Here is a 16,770-nt window from a genome sequence, read left to right on the forward strand (position 1 = left end):
GTGTTATACTTATATTGCCCAAAAGCAGTCAGTCTTTCTAGTGTTAAACATGAAGATTCCCTAGTTTGCAGGAAATTGTTTAAAGATATCGAATCTCGGTCAGCGAGCGTAACCGGTTGTCGCCGAACGGAAAGAACCCATAAAACTGGATTGCACGTAAAATCCGATTAAATTATATCATCAATTTATGTCTTAATAAACGACGCGAGTCATCGGAACGGGGCTCCTCTGACGGAACACGTGTTCGTGGTTGAATTTATGTCAGCGAACGCGTTAATACACGCGATCCACGGCTTGTGACGATAGAGTCATAATGCGTTGGGGTAATGGGGTACGCCATGATTAAATGCAACGTGGAGCTCCATGGAGAATCCTGATCTCCATTGGCTTAAGGATACGGTCGATATTTAATGCGATGACTACTGTTTCAAAGGCCTTGCTATGTCTAAAACCGCGTATCGTGTCCTCGTATCGTATCACGTTGCGTATCGTTCTTGCGTATCACAATTGCATGCGCACCGTCGTCGTTCGCAAGCCTTGTGACGCATTGTAAAACATACAGAGTCATGATTACTTATCATGATTTATTATGCGATTTTCTTATACGTGATGTAATATTGTATGATCGTCTTAAGCCTAACGCGATAAAATTGGGCATTTGGTTATAAGCTCATAGAAGTTCCGTACGATTTCTAATCCGTGAGTTGCTGTTGATGAAATATAATTGGAGAACCAGACTGAAGGATGAAAAGGAGCAGCGAGAGGTATAATATAGCAATTACGAGAGAGTGAATAGCGAGGGAATAAAGGGAGCGTAAAAGTGATATACGTAGCATAAAAATTCTTTCAAACGAATGCGATTAGGCGCTGTTGACACAAAGAGGACCGTGATCCGGCTGAAACCTGTTCAGAGGATTCAAAAGCCTGTTTCTCTTATTCTCCTCGCGCGCGGCGTCTCTTCTCTTCTCTTTTTTTGAACGCGGAGCACTTGACAAGCGAGAAAATGGCCTTAGATTGGCACGCCGCGTCGTGACCGATTCATTATCCGCTCCGCGAAGCTCGAGGCGCGGCTTTTAACACCGTTCGCGGGTCGGTTCGCCGATTTTCATACACGAGAGGCAACGACCGTGGCGACGGGGTAGAGATAAGTTGAAAAGATACTCGCGCCGCACGCGGTTTTCTAATTAAGTCGAGCTTTCGCAGAGAAAGAGGCCGACGAGCCGGAAGAAACTCGGCTGGTGATAGTGGCCCGGACGGTTCAGCGGGCATCGTTAATTCTTAGCGCAGAGTGACCGCAAAAAGAGGTCGTTTCACTAAACGCGTGATTCGAAGCGAAAACCGTGGCGAGGAAATATCATAAAAGGTAGATGCACGTCTCGCGCGTATTCACCGGATTCAGCAGTTTTAACGGGTTAACGCGATGCGAATGCGCCCCGGGTTAGTTAAGTCTTCTTCTTGTTCTTCTTCTTCTTCTTCTTCCTCTTCCGAGACGACGACGTAAGCGAATACCCGTGGGGAACGACAAGCCGAGACTCCCGAGTGTCTGTTGCGTTTCTCCGAGTTAAGTGGTAACTGTTTATTGTTCGAGCTTTAGAAAACGCGCGCCTGGAGCGCGGGTCTTCATTAGTAGGAATTGCAGCCCGGGTCTTCTTCTAAGGACGAGATAATAACGAATAATAAGAAACTTGCCCACTTCCGGTGTTTCGTTAATTAATTAAATTACGATACTACGCGACGCCACGCGCGCGCAGGACACCTAACGGCGAGCAAAAGGAGGGTACCGGCCGCGTTCCCCGTGAATGTAGATTAATTGCGCGATCCCAAGACGCGTCGTTGAAAAGGGTCACAGGGTGAAAGGCTAGAACGGGAGGAGGTGTAGCTTTTCCGTAATTGAAAAGCTTCAGAGAAAGAGGGCACAATCGCGCGAAAGATATTTTCTATAATACGTATCGGGTTGCCCCGGTGCGCCGTTTTCCATTATTTCATCCAATGCCCACGGGCAACGCAGCACGGCCGATTAGCAATCCCGCCTGCACGCTGGTGCACTCGGCTTTTGTGCCCGGCCGCCACCCCCGTCCTCCGTTTTTCGCACCCCGCAGGTCCCCCGTCGGCCGTGAGTCAGAAGTCATACAGGCGTTACGCGCGAAGGGGAGCTCGAGAGCACGGAGGCTGATTTTCGGTTGTACCCCTGTTGGCTGAGTTATGGCATCCATAACTAGCACCTACGTCTTTCATTAACCCCGGCATTGTCGCGCGCTCCGACCGCCGCGTCGTTAAAGGGGGACCGACGAGATCTAGGGAAGAGACACCTATTTGTTTTTGCCTCCGCTCCTATTTGCCTGCCATATGTCCCACTTACGCGCGCCGATCGATTCTCCTCTATTGTCTCGTTTTCTGAGAGATAGCATCCTCCACACCGAGAGGATTAAGTGACTCGAGCGGTTCGCGTGCACGTTCCCCCCCCCCGACAAACGACATCAATCACGAGCCAGTATTGGCTACCTTCGGCGACATCGCCGTGTTTGACTCGAGCAAACGTTTTTGTTTGATGCAAAGAATTAAAATCTTGATCGATGCATCTTGACTCATGCTCGGATATCACTGTGCGAACATCTGTAGCTGTATCCACTTATACCATGTCCACTTATCGTATTTATCATTAATGTACGAGGCAGTAACGAAACAAAGTGAAAACTAAATATAAAACGGAGGTAATATATAAAATTTAACAATGAAGAACGATAATAATTGAGAGTATTGTACGATAGTACAATAGAATTAGAAGTATTTTGAGGGTGTCAGAATTAGAAGAGAGATTTTGTAAGGCCTAGTTATAAGAAGGAGAAATAATACAATTAAAATGATCGTTAAAGCTGAGATAAAAAGATATTTGTCAACGGGCATCATAATGCATATAAATCATATAAAAAATGATAGGGAGCAGCGGTGGCGATATGATACAAGTGGGACACCATAAAATATCGCGTGTCATGCACAGTCGGAATTAATCGTGACCTCCGCGAAGCAAAAAGATAAAAATTTCAGCTGTGCGCATTCGAGATAGTTGCTACCATTCCGGGGCAGCGAAATTATTCGTTTCTTTTTCCCCTTGTTTCACCCGGTGGCCGTTGGGCGTTTATTAAAATGTTTATTCGACGACGGTGAAAGCTAGCCGGCCGGGTCCGTTTCGCGATCGCAACGGTTCCGCCCGTTTCGAACTGGTATAGTTTAGCGCGCGCACTGTCTGCAGTCGAGTGGCTGCCGGCCAGGGGGGGGGAAAAAGGAAATTCCCGCAGAAAAAAATGCACGGGCAAGCGTACACATGCAAATTTTATCCCGTTCCCGGTAAATTACTTCTTTGCCTTGTTTTTTCCATCGTTAGTGCGTGGACTTTTCGTCGATACGGGTGTATGTATCGCCAGAGCAAATACGGATCCGCGCACGGGGGTTGCGCGTCGGCGGTGATTTCCGTGAAAAATTCACCGGCAGCCGATTTTCGAATTCACCGTTCCGGCAACTTCATCGAAAATTAATCGAGTATGCCATTGTCGGGTATCGCGGAAAAAAATATCAGCCATTCTCGTCGATTCAAAACGTTTGATTTTTCGGCGCCGACAATTTCGTTTCGTCGTGGCGAGCCGGACGATTTTCGAAAATAAAAACGGAGCAAACGAAGAAGCGGGAGCGGTGAGGAACCAGCCCCGGTGTATTTTTGGCGCAACCTTCCCGCGTCTGGGTGGGCCTGCTTTTTTACCGTCTACTAAACACGGGCCAAAGATAAACCAATTTGTCCCGGATTTATAAAGTCTCGTACCGCGCCCGATGAAAGTGATACATACATAGATCGTTTATACATCTAAACAAACATAGAACTAAATCACGTGCGCGTGCAAATATTGTCGCGTGGCTTGTTTGCCTTGCCGTCCGAAATATCGATCAAATTATTCCGACGCTGGTGTTAATTTAAACGATTGATACGACTCGGCCGATGAAATAACGTTTTGATTGACGTCCGCTTGTGCAAATCACCTTTGTGCAAATTTATCCACAACCGAGGTTGAAACTGTGCGCCGAGGTTGTTTCATCACGATTGCTGTTTGCCAAATTTCTTCTATTCCCGTCAATAAATCGAAATATATTCCACGAACGCGACTCGATGCGCACCCCTACAGAATGAATCGTTGCATTCCTTAAAATCATTTCTATTGTACGACCCGGGGCGGACAGCGTTCGGTGCAATTTCTGTCATCGTTCACAGAGATTGTGAGCCACCACGCGTAAGGAAATGCGATCAGGGGACGAGAGAGGATTGCTCGCACCCTGCTCGGGCACGCGGTATTTTAGACGATGGGATCGTCACGGGAACATACGGGACAGGTCGCATGTGTCGACCACGTCGCCGAATGAGAAACTCCCGCGTGCGCTCCGTTCGGTGATTAATAGGAATCGACAGATCGTTGGGTGTTACCGTAAAAAAAAAATATTACCGATAAATTGTGCCCCCGTAACGGATTCGTGGACAAGGAAATATTTTTCCCCGAGCCATTCACGTTCTGTCGCAGCTGTGACGAGCTCGATAGGCGACACTGATCGCTTCGTCGTCGAACAAATTAATTGAATTGCTCGACGCACGTTCTCGATATTTGCACGAACGCATAGCGAGATATGCTGAACGTCTAGTGAAAAAAGGATTTTAAATGAGGATGGGGAATGTTATAATAATATGGGATAGATTATTATATGCGTCGGCGAGTCCGGGGAACAGTTTTTTTCTCGCTGGCATAAGAGGAGGCTGTGTGAGCGGAAGCGTGAAACGATGAATACAAGTTCGCGCGATTTCCATAATTTCAATAACGCGCAACTTTCGCGCCGACTTAATATACCGTGAAAATAATTACTGCCGCGAAAATAGATTCAGCGCCGATCGCGTCGCCAAGTCGTGAAGAAACGTGTATTCATCTCGCGAGTATATACACGCGGGAAGGGCGAGAAAGTGAGATCGCGCAGCGAGGGGTGAGTCCAGACTCGCTCCGTTGTGCGAGTAAAATTAGGAAACTAACTGTCGCGTCCACGTAGCGGGATTCGATATTTGTGTACATGCAGAAATCCGTACGTCGTTCCATTTTTCTCTTCGTGTCTGCGCGTTTCCCCTTACGTTCGTCCGTAGGCAGTTTGACCTTCCGGCTCCAGTTCAGCTCGCGGGGAAAGCGTTTGTCGGGGCCCTCGAGTAGGTGTTATTGTGTTACACCGTCCCGAGATGCCTCTGTGCCGCGTATCCTGGGCAAACGTGATTATTTTTCGCAATTTGCTAAGCAGATGCCCCCATTGTTCGCGGTATATCGCTGGCGGGAGTTTGTTTTGCGCCACCCCTTTCTCGCTTCCGCCCCTTTCTCCGTCTCCTCTGACCTTTCTCTCCCCTCATCGAGCCCCTCGTCGCGTCGCCGCGACCAGCGCGACAGGATTTTTTTCCTTTTCACCTGTGTACACGTCGCGCGAGACACGGAGCGTGTGCACGCGCGCTCATTCCACGAACACACGCGTCTGCTGCCAACCGACCCACCACCCACTCTTCCCCCTTCTCCCCCGTCCGCGTTCTAGACGCGTTGATACGCACGTAGACACGCGAATCCACGCAGGCACGCACGCCGGGGGCTGCATATTTTAACCAACTTGCTTGGCGCGCGTATTGTCTTCGCCGTAGTCCCCGCGTCTCGCTAGAAATAATGATCGTCACCCAACAGCATCCTGCCTGCTGCTGCTGTTGCTCCTCCGTCTATTCTTCCCGAGGAAGGCAAAGCATCCGTGACAACAATGTTGCGTAGCGCTCAGCGAGATTGCGGGAACCGTGTCCTTTTCTTGCGCCGATTGTGCGTATATCCAGGGGCGAAGGATAGCTGCGAGGCTTCTTTCGTTTTCCTGTTTACGCCGAAACGTTTTGTTACAATGTAACGAGAGGGGTCGGTCTCTCGCGCCGTGAATCGTTTCCAATTAGGCGAGTGGAACGACGGTTACCGGGGTGATTAAAAGCGATAATTTTCAGCCTCGAGCTGCCGTGCGAATCGGTCGATTCATTCTCCGGTTGTTCGCGGTCTCGAAGACGTCCAGAAGGAATTCACATCGATCGGGCCCCGGTCGTAATTGAATCGCATTCACGTCTAATGAGCTCATTGTATCCGCGGCATCGGCTCGTCGATGCGTGTCGGGAGGTATCGGAGCCTCCGTCGATTCGATTGACAGTTGAATTGCCGCTATCCCGCAGCTGATATTCCGATTGTCCCCCGACTACCTCCTCTCCATGCCCCTCGAGCACGAGTCACGGAACGGAGCCCACCTGTTCGTCTCTTAGCCGCGCGACTTGCGCGGGAATCGAATTATTTGTACGCGACACGGTTACGTGAAACGAGCGTGGATCTATTAAAGTCGCCGGTGCGAATTAAATCACGGCTCGGATCGGGTGTACTGTTATTATCGCCGAGAGCAATGAGGAAGCTCGCTTCCTCCCATTCATCCGTGACACTAATTCGAGATTTATCTCGCGTTACTCGTTACGAAAAATGATGAAGCGGTTACCACGCGCGTTCCACTGATGTAGGCGTCTTCCGGCTTCTTAGCGCATCCCGTTGAAAAAAGTTCGTGGGACTGGCACTCGTTCCGGTACGCCGGGCATTCTCGTCGAACCGACGGGTCTTCTTCGAAGAATGGTATTCGAGGGTTACGAGTCGGAGATACCCGTCACGCTGCTTGCCCGCTGGAGGAGCTACGCCCTCCTCCGTGCCTTCGCCCGCGATACATTATCTCTCCCCGAACGCATAGCAGGGCACCGCGAAAAGTGGCCACGGAAGCTGTGCAGATTTAACCCTTTTTCTTGCTCGTCTCCTCCCTCGAGGATCTTTCGACGATTTCGAGTCACGCTCGAGGAACTCGACGAGTGCGTACCTTTTCTTCAATTGGTTTTCCCGCGAACCGGGCGAACGCGAACGTTAAACGCGATCGATTTTTCGTCCGCGTCGCGTCGTTGAGAAAACATCCATCCCAGCCAGCTGCCATACGTAATTTGCTCTTCAATTTTCGCGAAATAAACTTGTCGTCAGGCGAGACACGACTCGACTTTCCGCGAATATTGGCGTGGCGCAGTCAATCGCGCGGTAAAAGAGAGCAAAAATGGGGAAGGAAGAGTAAAAAGAAAAAACTAGAAACCGGATTAAGGGCGGTGGCGTTACATCGGCGGTGGGAAACCGGCGGCGCGGAGGGAAAACGAAGGGACCAACGTCACTTTGGTGGCAGCGTGCTCTGAAAGCGCTCATTGAAATGGCTCGCGGCAGCTTGACGTACGCGGATCATTAATTGAAATTCCGTTACGCAAATGCTACGTGCACGCACGTACACGCGTGCGCCGTTGCACACGGACGGGCGGCTGTCTCGGCGACTACGACCAGGAGTACTAGATTCCATCGTTTTTATCGAGGTAAATTAGCGGGCGTGTGCGTCTAATTAGGTACACGTCGCCCGGTCTGTTCAACTTTTCGTTTAACGCGAACAACCGCTCCTAAACACCCGAGCAGTTGTAAAAATAATTGGACGCGCCCGTCCGCGGCCCCGAGTGACTGCGACAGAAAATTAATGAGCCGTTTAAATAAAGTAGACCGACGATTTAAATAAAATGACTAAAGTGACAAAATAATAGGCCGCTGTGTTTGCCCGTTCGCAACGCGGCATTGTTCGGCCGAGCAATTATCGGCCGGAAAACATGTTGAGGAAATAATTAAAAAACGTTTAAATATCGAATGGCATCTCGCGGGAGCACGTGGCGGACAAAGCGCGGGGGCGGGAAGCGAGGGAGGAAGGACTTTGTGCGTATTTTTGTCGCGCGCTCGTTTCCCGCGCGCGTTTTCCCGTCTCTTTTCATCCCGGGGAGCGCTCCTCTCTATGGAACTCTCTCCGCGCGTTGTGCACGCGACTTTTCCGGATCGCTCTTTCGAAGTTCACCGACAATCCCTGTGATGTCTGCCCGGCCTTGCCGAGGCACAAGAGAAAATGGCACTTTTGTGTCCCGGTTACTAATGCGTCTCGTAATAATTTCGTTTTTTTTGTCGACTGCCTTTTACGTTACTCGTTCCCGCGTCTGTGTTCCCTTCCCGCGACGCTAGAGATGCCGGCGTACGTGGAAAATCGGCAGACACGGGAGAAAACGAAGGATCCGTGCTCGTCACATGACGATATTTTTTGTTTGCAGAAACGAGATGGACGTACGGACAGAGAGACCTCGAACGGCTGGTCGGATAGCGCCGACCGGACGCGTAACTCCGACCATACATCAAACAGGTGGAGGAAGAAGAAAAGCGATACCGGTACCACCGCCGAGGGTGCCGACCCCCATGCCCACTGCCAACAATAATCAGCAAAAGTGAGTAAATTATGTTGCCGATATATTCCCCGCGACGATAAAACCCCGGCCAGGAACATTCCAAAACGCAGACTCTTCCCCGAGGAAAAATCGCGAAACGGATATAACTATAATAAATATCAATAATAATTTACTTCGGCGACGATTGGATTTCCGTTCGACGACGCGTCGCGCGACGAGTTTCCCCGTCGAGTCCGAGGGGTAGTATAGAGGGACGACGCCATTAAGTAAGTGGGATTAGGTGCGCGCGAGTTTGGTCTGGCTTGATCAAAGTTTACCCAGCCACTACCGATCGCCCCGGTACTCTCCAATTTCAAGATGTTTCCCCCCCGTACGCTGTTTCGTGTAGTTTCGTACACCAAGTATTACCCGAAGTAACACCGTGTCCGGTTCAATTACATTAGCAGCGCGATTGTGAGCTCGGATTGCCGCTTTTCAGCCGTCCGAGATTCGGAACTTTCGACCGGGATAAGGCAACGTCCGAATCGAATGCTTCTTCCAGTTTCTACGAAAGTGACGTGGTTGTTCATCCTCCCGGGGTAGCGCACACAACTTTATCTCGCGGTCTACGGGCGGTGAGGGACGGGAGGGAGAGGTAGGATTTCCGGTTATATCGGGCTTGACCCGGGATATAGGCTCCATTAAGTACAGCGAAACGCGGGCGAGTTTCGGCCGGCTGATTAAAGTTCGCGGAACACGAGACCGCCGGCCACTTTACTGATCTCCTCGACCAATCTGGTACGACCACGCGCACGGATTTTGCGGCTATGCACGCCCGTATTAACCCCGAGTGTATAAACGTCTGCCGTTCGATCGTTATTCCCGCCGGTAAAAGATTAGCAAGTCCGATTCCACTCAGATAACACTCGGTCGTGGCCGTCGTTTTAATTGTGCCGCTTTTAGAGGCTCGTTAACTAATGCGGATTATTAAAGGGAACGTTATTTCCCGTCCCGGGTACACATCGGGAACGGCCGGCCGCGGCCGGCCGCCGTTGGACCTCGCGGTGGGACGGGGTAACTGCCTGGAGTCCGGTCGGACTCGTTTTATCCCGCGACGGTGGCGGATGACGTCGCGATAGAGCCATAAAATGTATATAGCGCGCGCCGCGGACCACTTACCGTGCAACCTCTGTTTTCGTGGCGTAGTCGCGTACTCGCATTCGAGCCACGTACGAGAGACTTAACCGTTTCCAACCGGCGAATTCATTTCCCAGCCATCATCCCGTATGCGACCAAAAAGATGCGTTCTCGGTTCATTCGTTCCGTTTCTGGTTGAAGGAGAATTTACCCCACATCATCGGTGTAATATAATTTTGCGTGCAACGAGTTTGGGTAGCGGTCTCTCTTCATTAACGCTACTGAAAAACTAATGAAAACGGTTCCGCCACGGGTCTTCAGTCACAATTTTTTTGTTTCTTGTTTTTTTTACCGGATTTTCTATTTTATGGAAAGCTAATATGGAGGAACGGTTCGCGGAATTATAGAAGAGGTGCGCGCAGCCGGGTTGGGAAAATAAAAATTCAGTAAATTTAGTGTTCTCGTATCGCGGCCGGTAGCGATCGATGGTCGGGGATGGTTGTTCAAATTTTTAACGAGTCTCGCGGCAGCGCGAAATTAATTACTTAACGGCTGGAGTTTTTTCCACCGGTTGGAAATGAAACCTACCGCTCTCTCTCTCTCTCTCTCTATCTTCCTCTCCCTCGTTCTCTTCAAGTTTCTCCGTGCAGCGCACGCATCGACAGTGCCTTTGTGGTTTCGTCGATATATAGTATACGGATACGTCATTAAAATACGTTAAGTATTCCTACTTGTCGAACGTAGCTGTAGTTTTTTTTCTTCGGCTCGATGCTTTTGGTATCAGAAACAGTGACTAATAATTCGAGCAAGAAACCGCGCTCCGACGGTTCGCTAATTAACGGTGGCTACCATTTTTTTCTCATGTACGATTATTCGCGAATTTAATATCAATGGAGTTTTGAGAAGTTCTCGGGTAGCTTGAAGCCCGGGCACGGATGAATATTCGACGAGCGGTCGACGGTCGAGGGTCTTAATCCTCGGCTACGGTGATTTAACGAGAGAAAGAGTAGCGGGAGAGACGAGACAGCGAGGGGAGAGAGAGAGAGAGGGAGGGAGAGAGGGACCGCTGCGTAGGAGATTAGAGATCTACAACTTATCTCGAAAAGTGGTTTCCGTCGTTGTACAAGTGGTCGTAAGCGGCTTAAACCGTGCATCTACGTGATTTCGGGCCGCGTCTACTTTAATACGCGGATAAATCTGCATTCTATTAATTAGAGATCCGAGACCGACTGTCTTTTTACCGTCCGACGCTCGTAAATCGTTTGCCAATCGAGAATTGAATCATTGCCTTGGAAAATTTCGAACGTGTTTTAATCCCACCGGCGCAGACTAATTACCTCTCTCGACGATTTCCGCGGTTTCGAGTTTCCCCGCAGGGTTCCCCGTGACCATCGACTTTCCCCGTCTCCTATCCCTCCTTTTTAACAAGCCCTGATCAGACATCAACGCGGAACCGTATTTCAACGCGGAAACGGATGCAACGTTCGCGTCGGCAAGTTTGAAGCCCGATGTCCGGGCCAATTACCCAAAATGTCCGGGGCCATACGAATTTTTCCACGGGGATTTTAATTAATTAGCGGCGGATCGTGGATCCGATCCCTCGAACGGCACGCCGCGCCAGCCGCCGCGGAACCAGCGTGCCCAAAGGTTCATTAGATCCTTCGGCCGGCTGGCTGAAATTCTGTGGACCGCAGGGCAAATAGTTCGTTGCCATTTTATGCAAAGCTGAGAGTAGCTTTGTATCAAAGAGAGCTGCCCGTATGTATTCATTAGGCGGTATTTAGCATAGTTCCAATGAGCAATGGAGGCCCGCGCGCGGCTTACGCTCGCCTCCAGGCCGGACCGTGAAATAATCGTCGATCCGAAATCATGGAATCACGACGCTCGGCTCTGGCTGCATCCTCGATCCATGACTCCGCGATCGTGCGGCGCCGATCGTGCGACCCAAAACGGGCGCACATTTAATTACACAGAGCCTCGTCTCGTTATAAGGCTAACAAGTACGTAGCGCTTGGCTACGTGTCTCGATTACGCGCGCGTGATTCGGAAACGAGTGAAATTTCGCAGAAGATAACGACGGGCACAGGGAACAGGCCGGTAGTTGCGCGATAAGGCATTTTTCTCTCCTCGGTTAAGGAAAATTAGAGGTCCCCGGGGTTCTCAATTAAATCGAGCCTCGCCGGGATCCGGTCCGGCGTTTAATTAACGAATATCGATAACATCGATTTCGCATTAACTCGAGTGGATCGCGCGGACACGGGCCGCGGGGGTAAGGATCGATCGTTTCCGAAGTTCGCCACGATTCGTATCGGGCAGCGCAAAGTGTTTTCGCTACGGCTTTTGATACCCGCGATCGTGAAAATATCCTGAGGACTGGAAAAGGTTGCCGACCAGTCTTGTTAATGGAGCGATACGGGAAAGCCGCCCCGGCCTTTATTACTATTTACTGTGACAAGCGGGACGTAACCTAAACTCGCGGAGCGCTTCCTCTATTCCGTCAAAAGGATCAAAGCGCGTTTTTCCTGTTCCCGAGGATCGGATATTCATTTTTTTTCCTTTCTTTTTCGAGCCCGCGCTCGTTCGTACGCGGTACGTAATCCGGAAAGGCGAAAAGAGATAAAGAGAAGCGAGCGCGCGGTTCGTGTGCGGCGAAGCTGCTATGGCCTGGACACAAAACCGGAATCAAAACGGTATACGCGGTGTATCCATTGCTATCGATCTCCTCCACCTCGTCCCTGGCGAACGCAGCCGCTCGTAAGCTTCGCTCGTTATGTAAGGTTAATCTGGAAAAGAGTCTCTTTATTTGTACTTCGATCTTTGTTCGCCTTTGCATAAGCCAGCAAGGCTCGTGCCCGGTCGTTGCCTTTTATCTGCCCCGGCATTCTCTTGGTCGCGATGCCTACCTTGCTCGCATCTCTAATAGACTTCACTTTCCCCCGGTTACTTTTAACGAGATTTGTTTTTCACGGGGTACCGATACCGTAATTGCATCAACGATTTACTTGTTTCCTCGAGGGCTCGCGGCCTCATTAGCCGCGGCAAAGCGACCGGTGAACCCGGGCTTTAGAAATAAAACAATTTTTACCTCCTCGATCGGTTCCCGTCTCTCGAACCTGCAAGAATTTCACCGCGAACATCATCCCTTAATCTGTATACATTTAATATATCCGTTATCAGCTCTGCGGGGGAGGGAAGATTCGACTCCCCGACGCGTGGCAACGCAGAGGGTGCCGGTCGCCTTTGACGGAAACTGGAACCGCGCGTGCGAATGCTATCTCGGAATGCGTCAAGCGATCTAATGAGCCGGATTTCACGGGATCGGGCTTGAATGGAGCGAGCCGCCGCTTCCTATGGGAACTCGGCGGCGTCGATCGGTAGTATAGCGTAGTATCGGGGAATCCGAAGCGAAAATGGTGACGAGGGTGGGTGGGTGTACGCGGAAAACCGGGGTCAAAAGCCCGCAGAAATTTTCAACAAAGCCGCTCATTGTGTTCGCGAGCGGCAAAAGGGGTGCTAAGCCACGTATATAATGTTCGCTGGCAAACTCTCTCTGGGAGCCTCGTACCTCCCTTTCTCCTCTCGGTTCTCACTCTTTCGGCGCCGGTGTTCACGCACCGATTGCGTACCTGTTGTAAAAATAGCATTGCAGGTACTCACCCACCACGTTCCCCCCTTCTCCTGTTTCTTTTTTTTTTTTTCGTACGCCTCGTTCGATTGTCAGTTTCAAGCCGCGGCTTTGATAGCCGTAGCTTCGAATCGACGCATGTTATATTACAAAATCCGAAGGGTATTCGATTTAATTTGAAATATACGTACGTTTAAAAGAAAATTAAGGACAGAGGTGGACCAGACGGAATGCGCTCTCGAAACCAGATTCTGATTTTTCTTTTTTTTTTTTCAAAGGCACTGTTTGACAGATGCCCCATGATCCGGTGCACCCTCGTTACGAGCCTTCAATCGCTCCGAATCGACGGGGTCGCCGATTTCTCACCCCCCCGTTTCTCTCTGCAACTCTCTTTTTTTCTCTCCCGTACGGTTCAGCCTACCCGCCACCCTCTGTCGCGCTTTTCGGAGGCTTTAGAAAGCTGTGAACGCGTAATAATCGAGGACGTAGCCGGTTCGATTGCCGCGATCTCCTCGCGTATACCTTTGTCGACTGTCGAACCGTTATACTATAACGAGTCAGCGAGAGTTAAAAGTTGGTTAAAGTGCCTGCTGGTTAAAGAGCCGACATCGTTCCGTCCCCCGGTGTCCTCGCGTCCTGCCAGGACGCGTTCCCACTCGTCCCAGGCTGGCTCCTCGCAGACGGGAAATAACACCAATGACACTTTGTCGCTTCATTCTTTTCTTCTTTTTCTTTTTCACCGACGAGCTCCTTTCTGTGTAGCAAATTTATTCAAATCCCCGCTTCCCATGGAACGCGATTCATCCTTTTATCTGCGGACGAGATCGGTCGCGTTGAAAAAGCCTCGGCGAGATTTATTCGCTACAAGCCCGCGTCGGTATTGAGATCTGTCGTTGCGCAGAACCTCATTTCACCGCGATTAGCATAATCGAATCGATCGACGATTTATAGCCGGGGATCGTCCGATCCTGTTTTATCGGCACGCGATGTACCCAGTGTCGCGATTGTACGCGACGTCGTATCCTCGATCTGGTGGCGATCCGGTGAACCATGAGCGTCGGGACGCCCGCTCGTTCCAGGCGTCTCCGTCGGCGGGCGCCACGTTGCGGGGGTGGCCGGATTTCCAACCCTCTCCGCGCCGCTTCTCTCTCTCCCCAGCGGAGACTCCGTCCATTCCGCGCACGGCCTTTGCGCGAGACGCAACCGCTCGCTCGCTCGCTCGTTACCTCTGATACAATTTCGAACCAATCAATTCGTTGCACGCGTTCGTTAGAAGCAATAAAATATAGAATAGCCTCCCGACTGGCTGAACCAGGTACTAAATCAAGATTGTTCGTTTGCCAGACGACTGGTTCGAACGATTGAGCTATTCAGATCGCCGACAGATTGCCGCGGCTTAATGGCGCTACCGCGATACGTCCGTCGCCTTTTTATTAATGCCATTGAGACCGAGCATCGATGAGAAATTGCGAGACGCTGATGGACGGGCCTCCTTCTCCTCTTCCTCCTTACCCGGCGAATCGATGACTCTCTCAATCTCCTTCGACTGTCGGCCCTCGAAACAAGAAGCCGGGACGATAGTTGAAGCGCGGAATCGCGTCGCAATTATCCGCATGGTGAATAGTTTATCAGGCTGGGGTAGGGTCGTTAACCTAATGGAAACGGCGTTAAGGCGTAGGATCGATATGGTGCACTTCGGTCGACATCCTTCAGTCGGGCCAGCATGCCTCGGGAGAAAACGGAGGAGCCGGCCGTGAAAATTCACGCCTCGGCTCTAATAGCGCGTGAATACGTTTAATGGGGTGCCATTTGAATTATAATGGCCGATCGAGACATCCCGATTGGCATCCGCGCGCTGTTTCTACCGTCGCCTAATCTTCCACTCTGAGATTAGATTAGAAAACCGGTACGCGCGCCTCCCGGTCCCGTTATTGAGCCATTACCCAGGCTTTTAGAGATCAACGATTTTTTTCTCTCTTATTCCCGACAGGCCGCGAATCGACGACGCGACGCCGCGTGTCGCGTTACCGCGAGGATTATGATAATTCGTTTCGACAGCACGCGTATGTACGTAGTGAGGAACAGGTGTGATGCGGCGAAGTGGCAGTCGAGAGGTACGAGTCCGTTTCTTTTTTTCTTTTATACACAGCTTGTGAAACGACCGGGAGATTTTTTTATCGACGTTAATTCCACGCAGGCTTTATGACAGGATCGAATTCCTGATTTCTCGCGTCGACGTCACACAAAAAAAGATCGTCATTTATTCGATCGAGAACCGACGCTCGTTAACCTCCGATTAAATCCAACGGATTTCTATTCCGGGGGTAGGAGAATATATCGGAATAAATATTCGACAGGAGTTCCGGAGGACAGGCGGAAGTGGAGGCGCGAGTTACTCTTTCTCTCTCTCCCTCTGGCCGTTGGTAGGTGGCAGGGAAAGCGTCGTCACCGCTGTGGGCTACGATAGTCGTTAACGGCGTCGAACATAATTATTTATAATTTATTTAATATCCGTGTTTTAACGATGTTAATTACACGGCGAGGGGCGCCGAGCGTCGGGGCCAACCCCCCTCGGCGTAATCACTTCTCGGGACGGGCCGACGCCTCTACCACGACCTTTAAAACATCCCGTCCGCCTCCTTGATAATGACTTTCGTTCCACTTCGGCAACGTGACAATTGTTGCTGGTAACCCTTCCGTCGGTTAACATCGCTCCGAAGAGGAGGGAGGCAAGAATAAGATTCTCTTTCCCTTTCCTTTATCATCGCGATCATTACGCGAATTTGCATATCGTAACTGTAAAAGAATTTCCAATTCCCACGTACCGCTTTCGCGTCCGCCAGTGTATCCGAGTATAATCAAATTTATTGAACCAAGTGGCTATAATATGCACTTGGCGCGTTGTGTAACGCACGTCCGCGCGTACACGTCGCTGATTTTTCACTGGTTTTATAGTTATGACGAGCGATTTAGGGACGGCGATGATTCGCGCGGATCTCGTCGTCTCCAATTTCCGAGAGTCACTAAAATCGAGTGTTTACTCCGGCGAGCGGGTAACGAGCCTCGTGAAATTCATCCGCGTCCCGGCCCCGACGAGTCTCATTGTTAGTTATCTGTAATGACGGTGAATTATCATCCCTCTCCGCGGCCGTGAGGAGCGCGTGGGTGACTCCAGGTACGCGACCGCGCGTTCCCACTTGACGAATGATCAACCGGTTGAAATTCTGAAAGAATGCCCCTTTTGTTTTGTACAAATTCGAATGGTTCGAACCTGTGAACAGTCGACACTGCGTTCACACGCATTGTTTATTCATTCGATGGGTGGGTGTATAGGTGGGTGGCATCCACGTGGACGTACACTCCGCGACAATATTACTTTCGCATCGTTCTCTCTCATCCGTTTTTCTCATAAATACAAAGAATTCTTATGCACGAAATTAACACATCAAGCGCTAATTTTTGTTTAACCGTTCATTATTTTATTAGTCATTAATTGTCTTAGTAATATTAACTGACATTGACTATTCCCATCATTCTATTTTATTCCATTTTATTAAACTATATTTTATTAATATTTTATTCGCATAATTATATATTTATTGCTTCTCTTTATATTCTCTTGAATCTTCTTAGCATTGAGAAACACGAAAATTCCAGAGGGGTC

At 50.1% G+C, this 16,770-nt stretch overlaps 1 protein-coding gene across 4 annotated transcripts in view; it reads left to right on the plus strand.

Moving 5' to 3' along the window:
* Positions 1-16,770, plus strand: part of LOC108624168 (kinesin-like protein CG14535) — a 265,820-nt gene that overhangs the window by 53,671 nt on the left and 195,379 nt on the right. For all 4 annotated transcript variants that reach the window (XR_003389064.1, XM_018023280.2, XM_026812899.1 and 1 more), the window contains one exon: positions 8,234-8,404. Coding sequence is in view for 3 of the 4 variants with exons in the window: in XM_018023280.2 (XP_017878769.1) it covers positions 8,241-8,404 (164 nt within the window). In the remaining variant the exon portion in view is untranslated. The remainder of the gene's footprint in view (positions 1-8,233; positions 8,405-16,770) is intronic.

This window comes from Ceratina calcarata, unplaced genomic scaffold, assembly GCF_001652005.2.
Source record: "Ceratina calcarata isolate Rehan_Ccalc_2016 unplaced genomic scaffold, ASM165200v1 scaffold301.2, whole genome shotgun sequence".
NCBI lineage: Eukaryota > Metazoa > Arthropoda > Insecta > Hymenoptera > Apidae > Ceratina > Ceratina calcarata.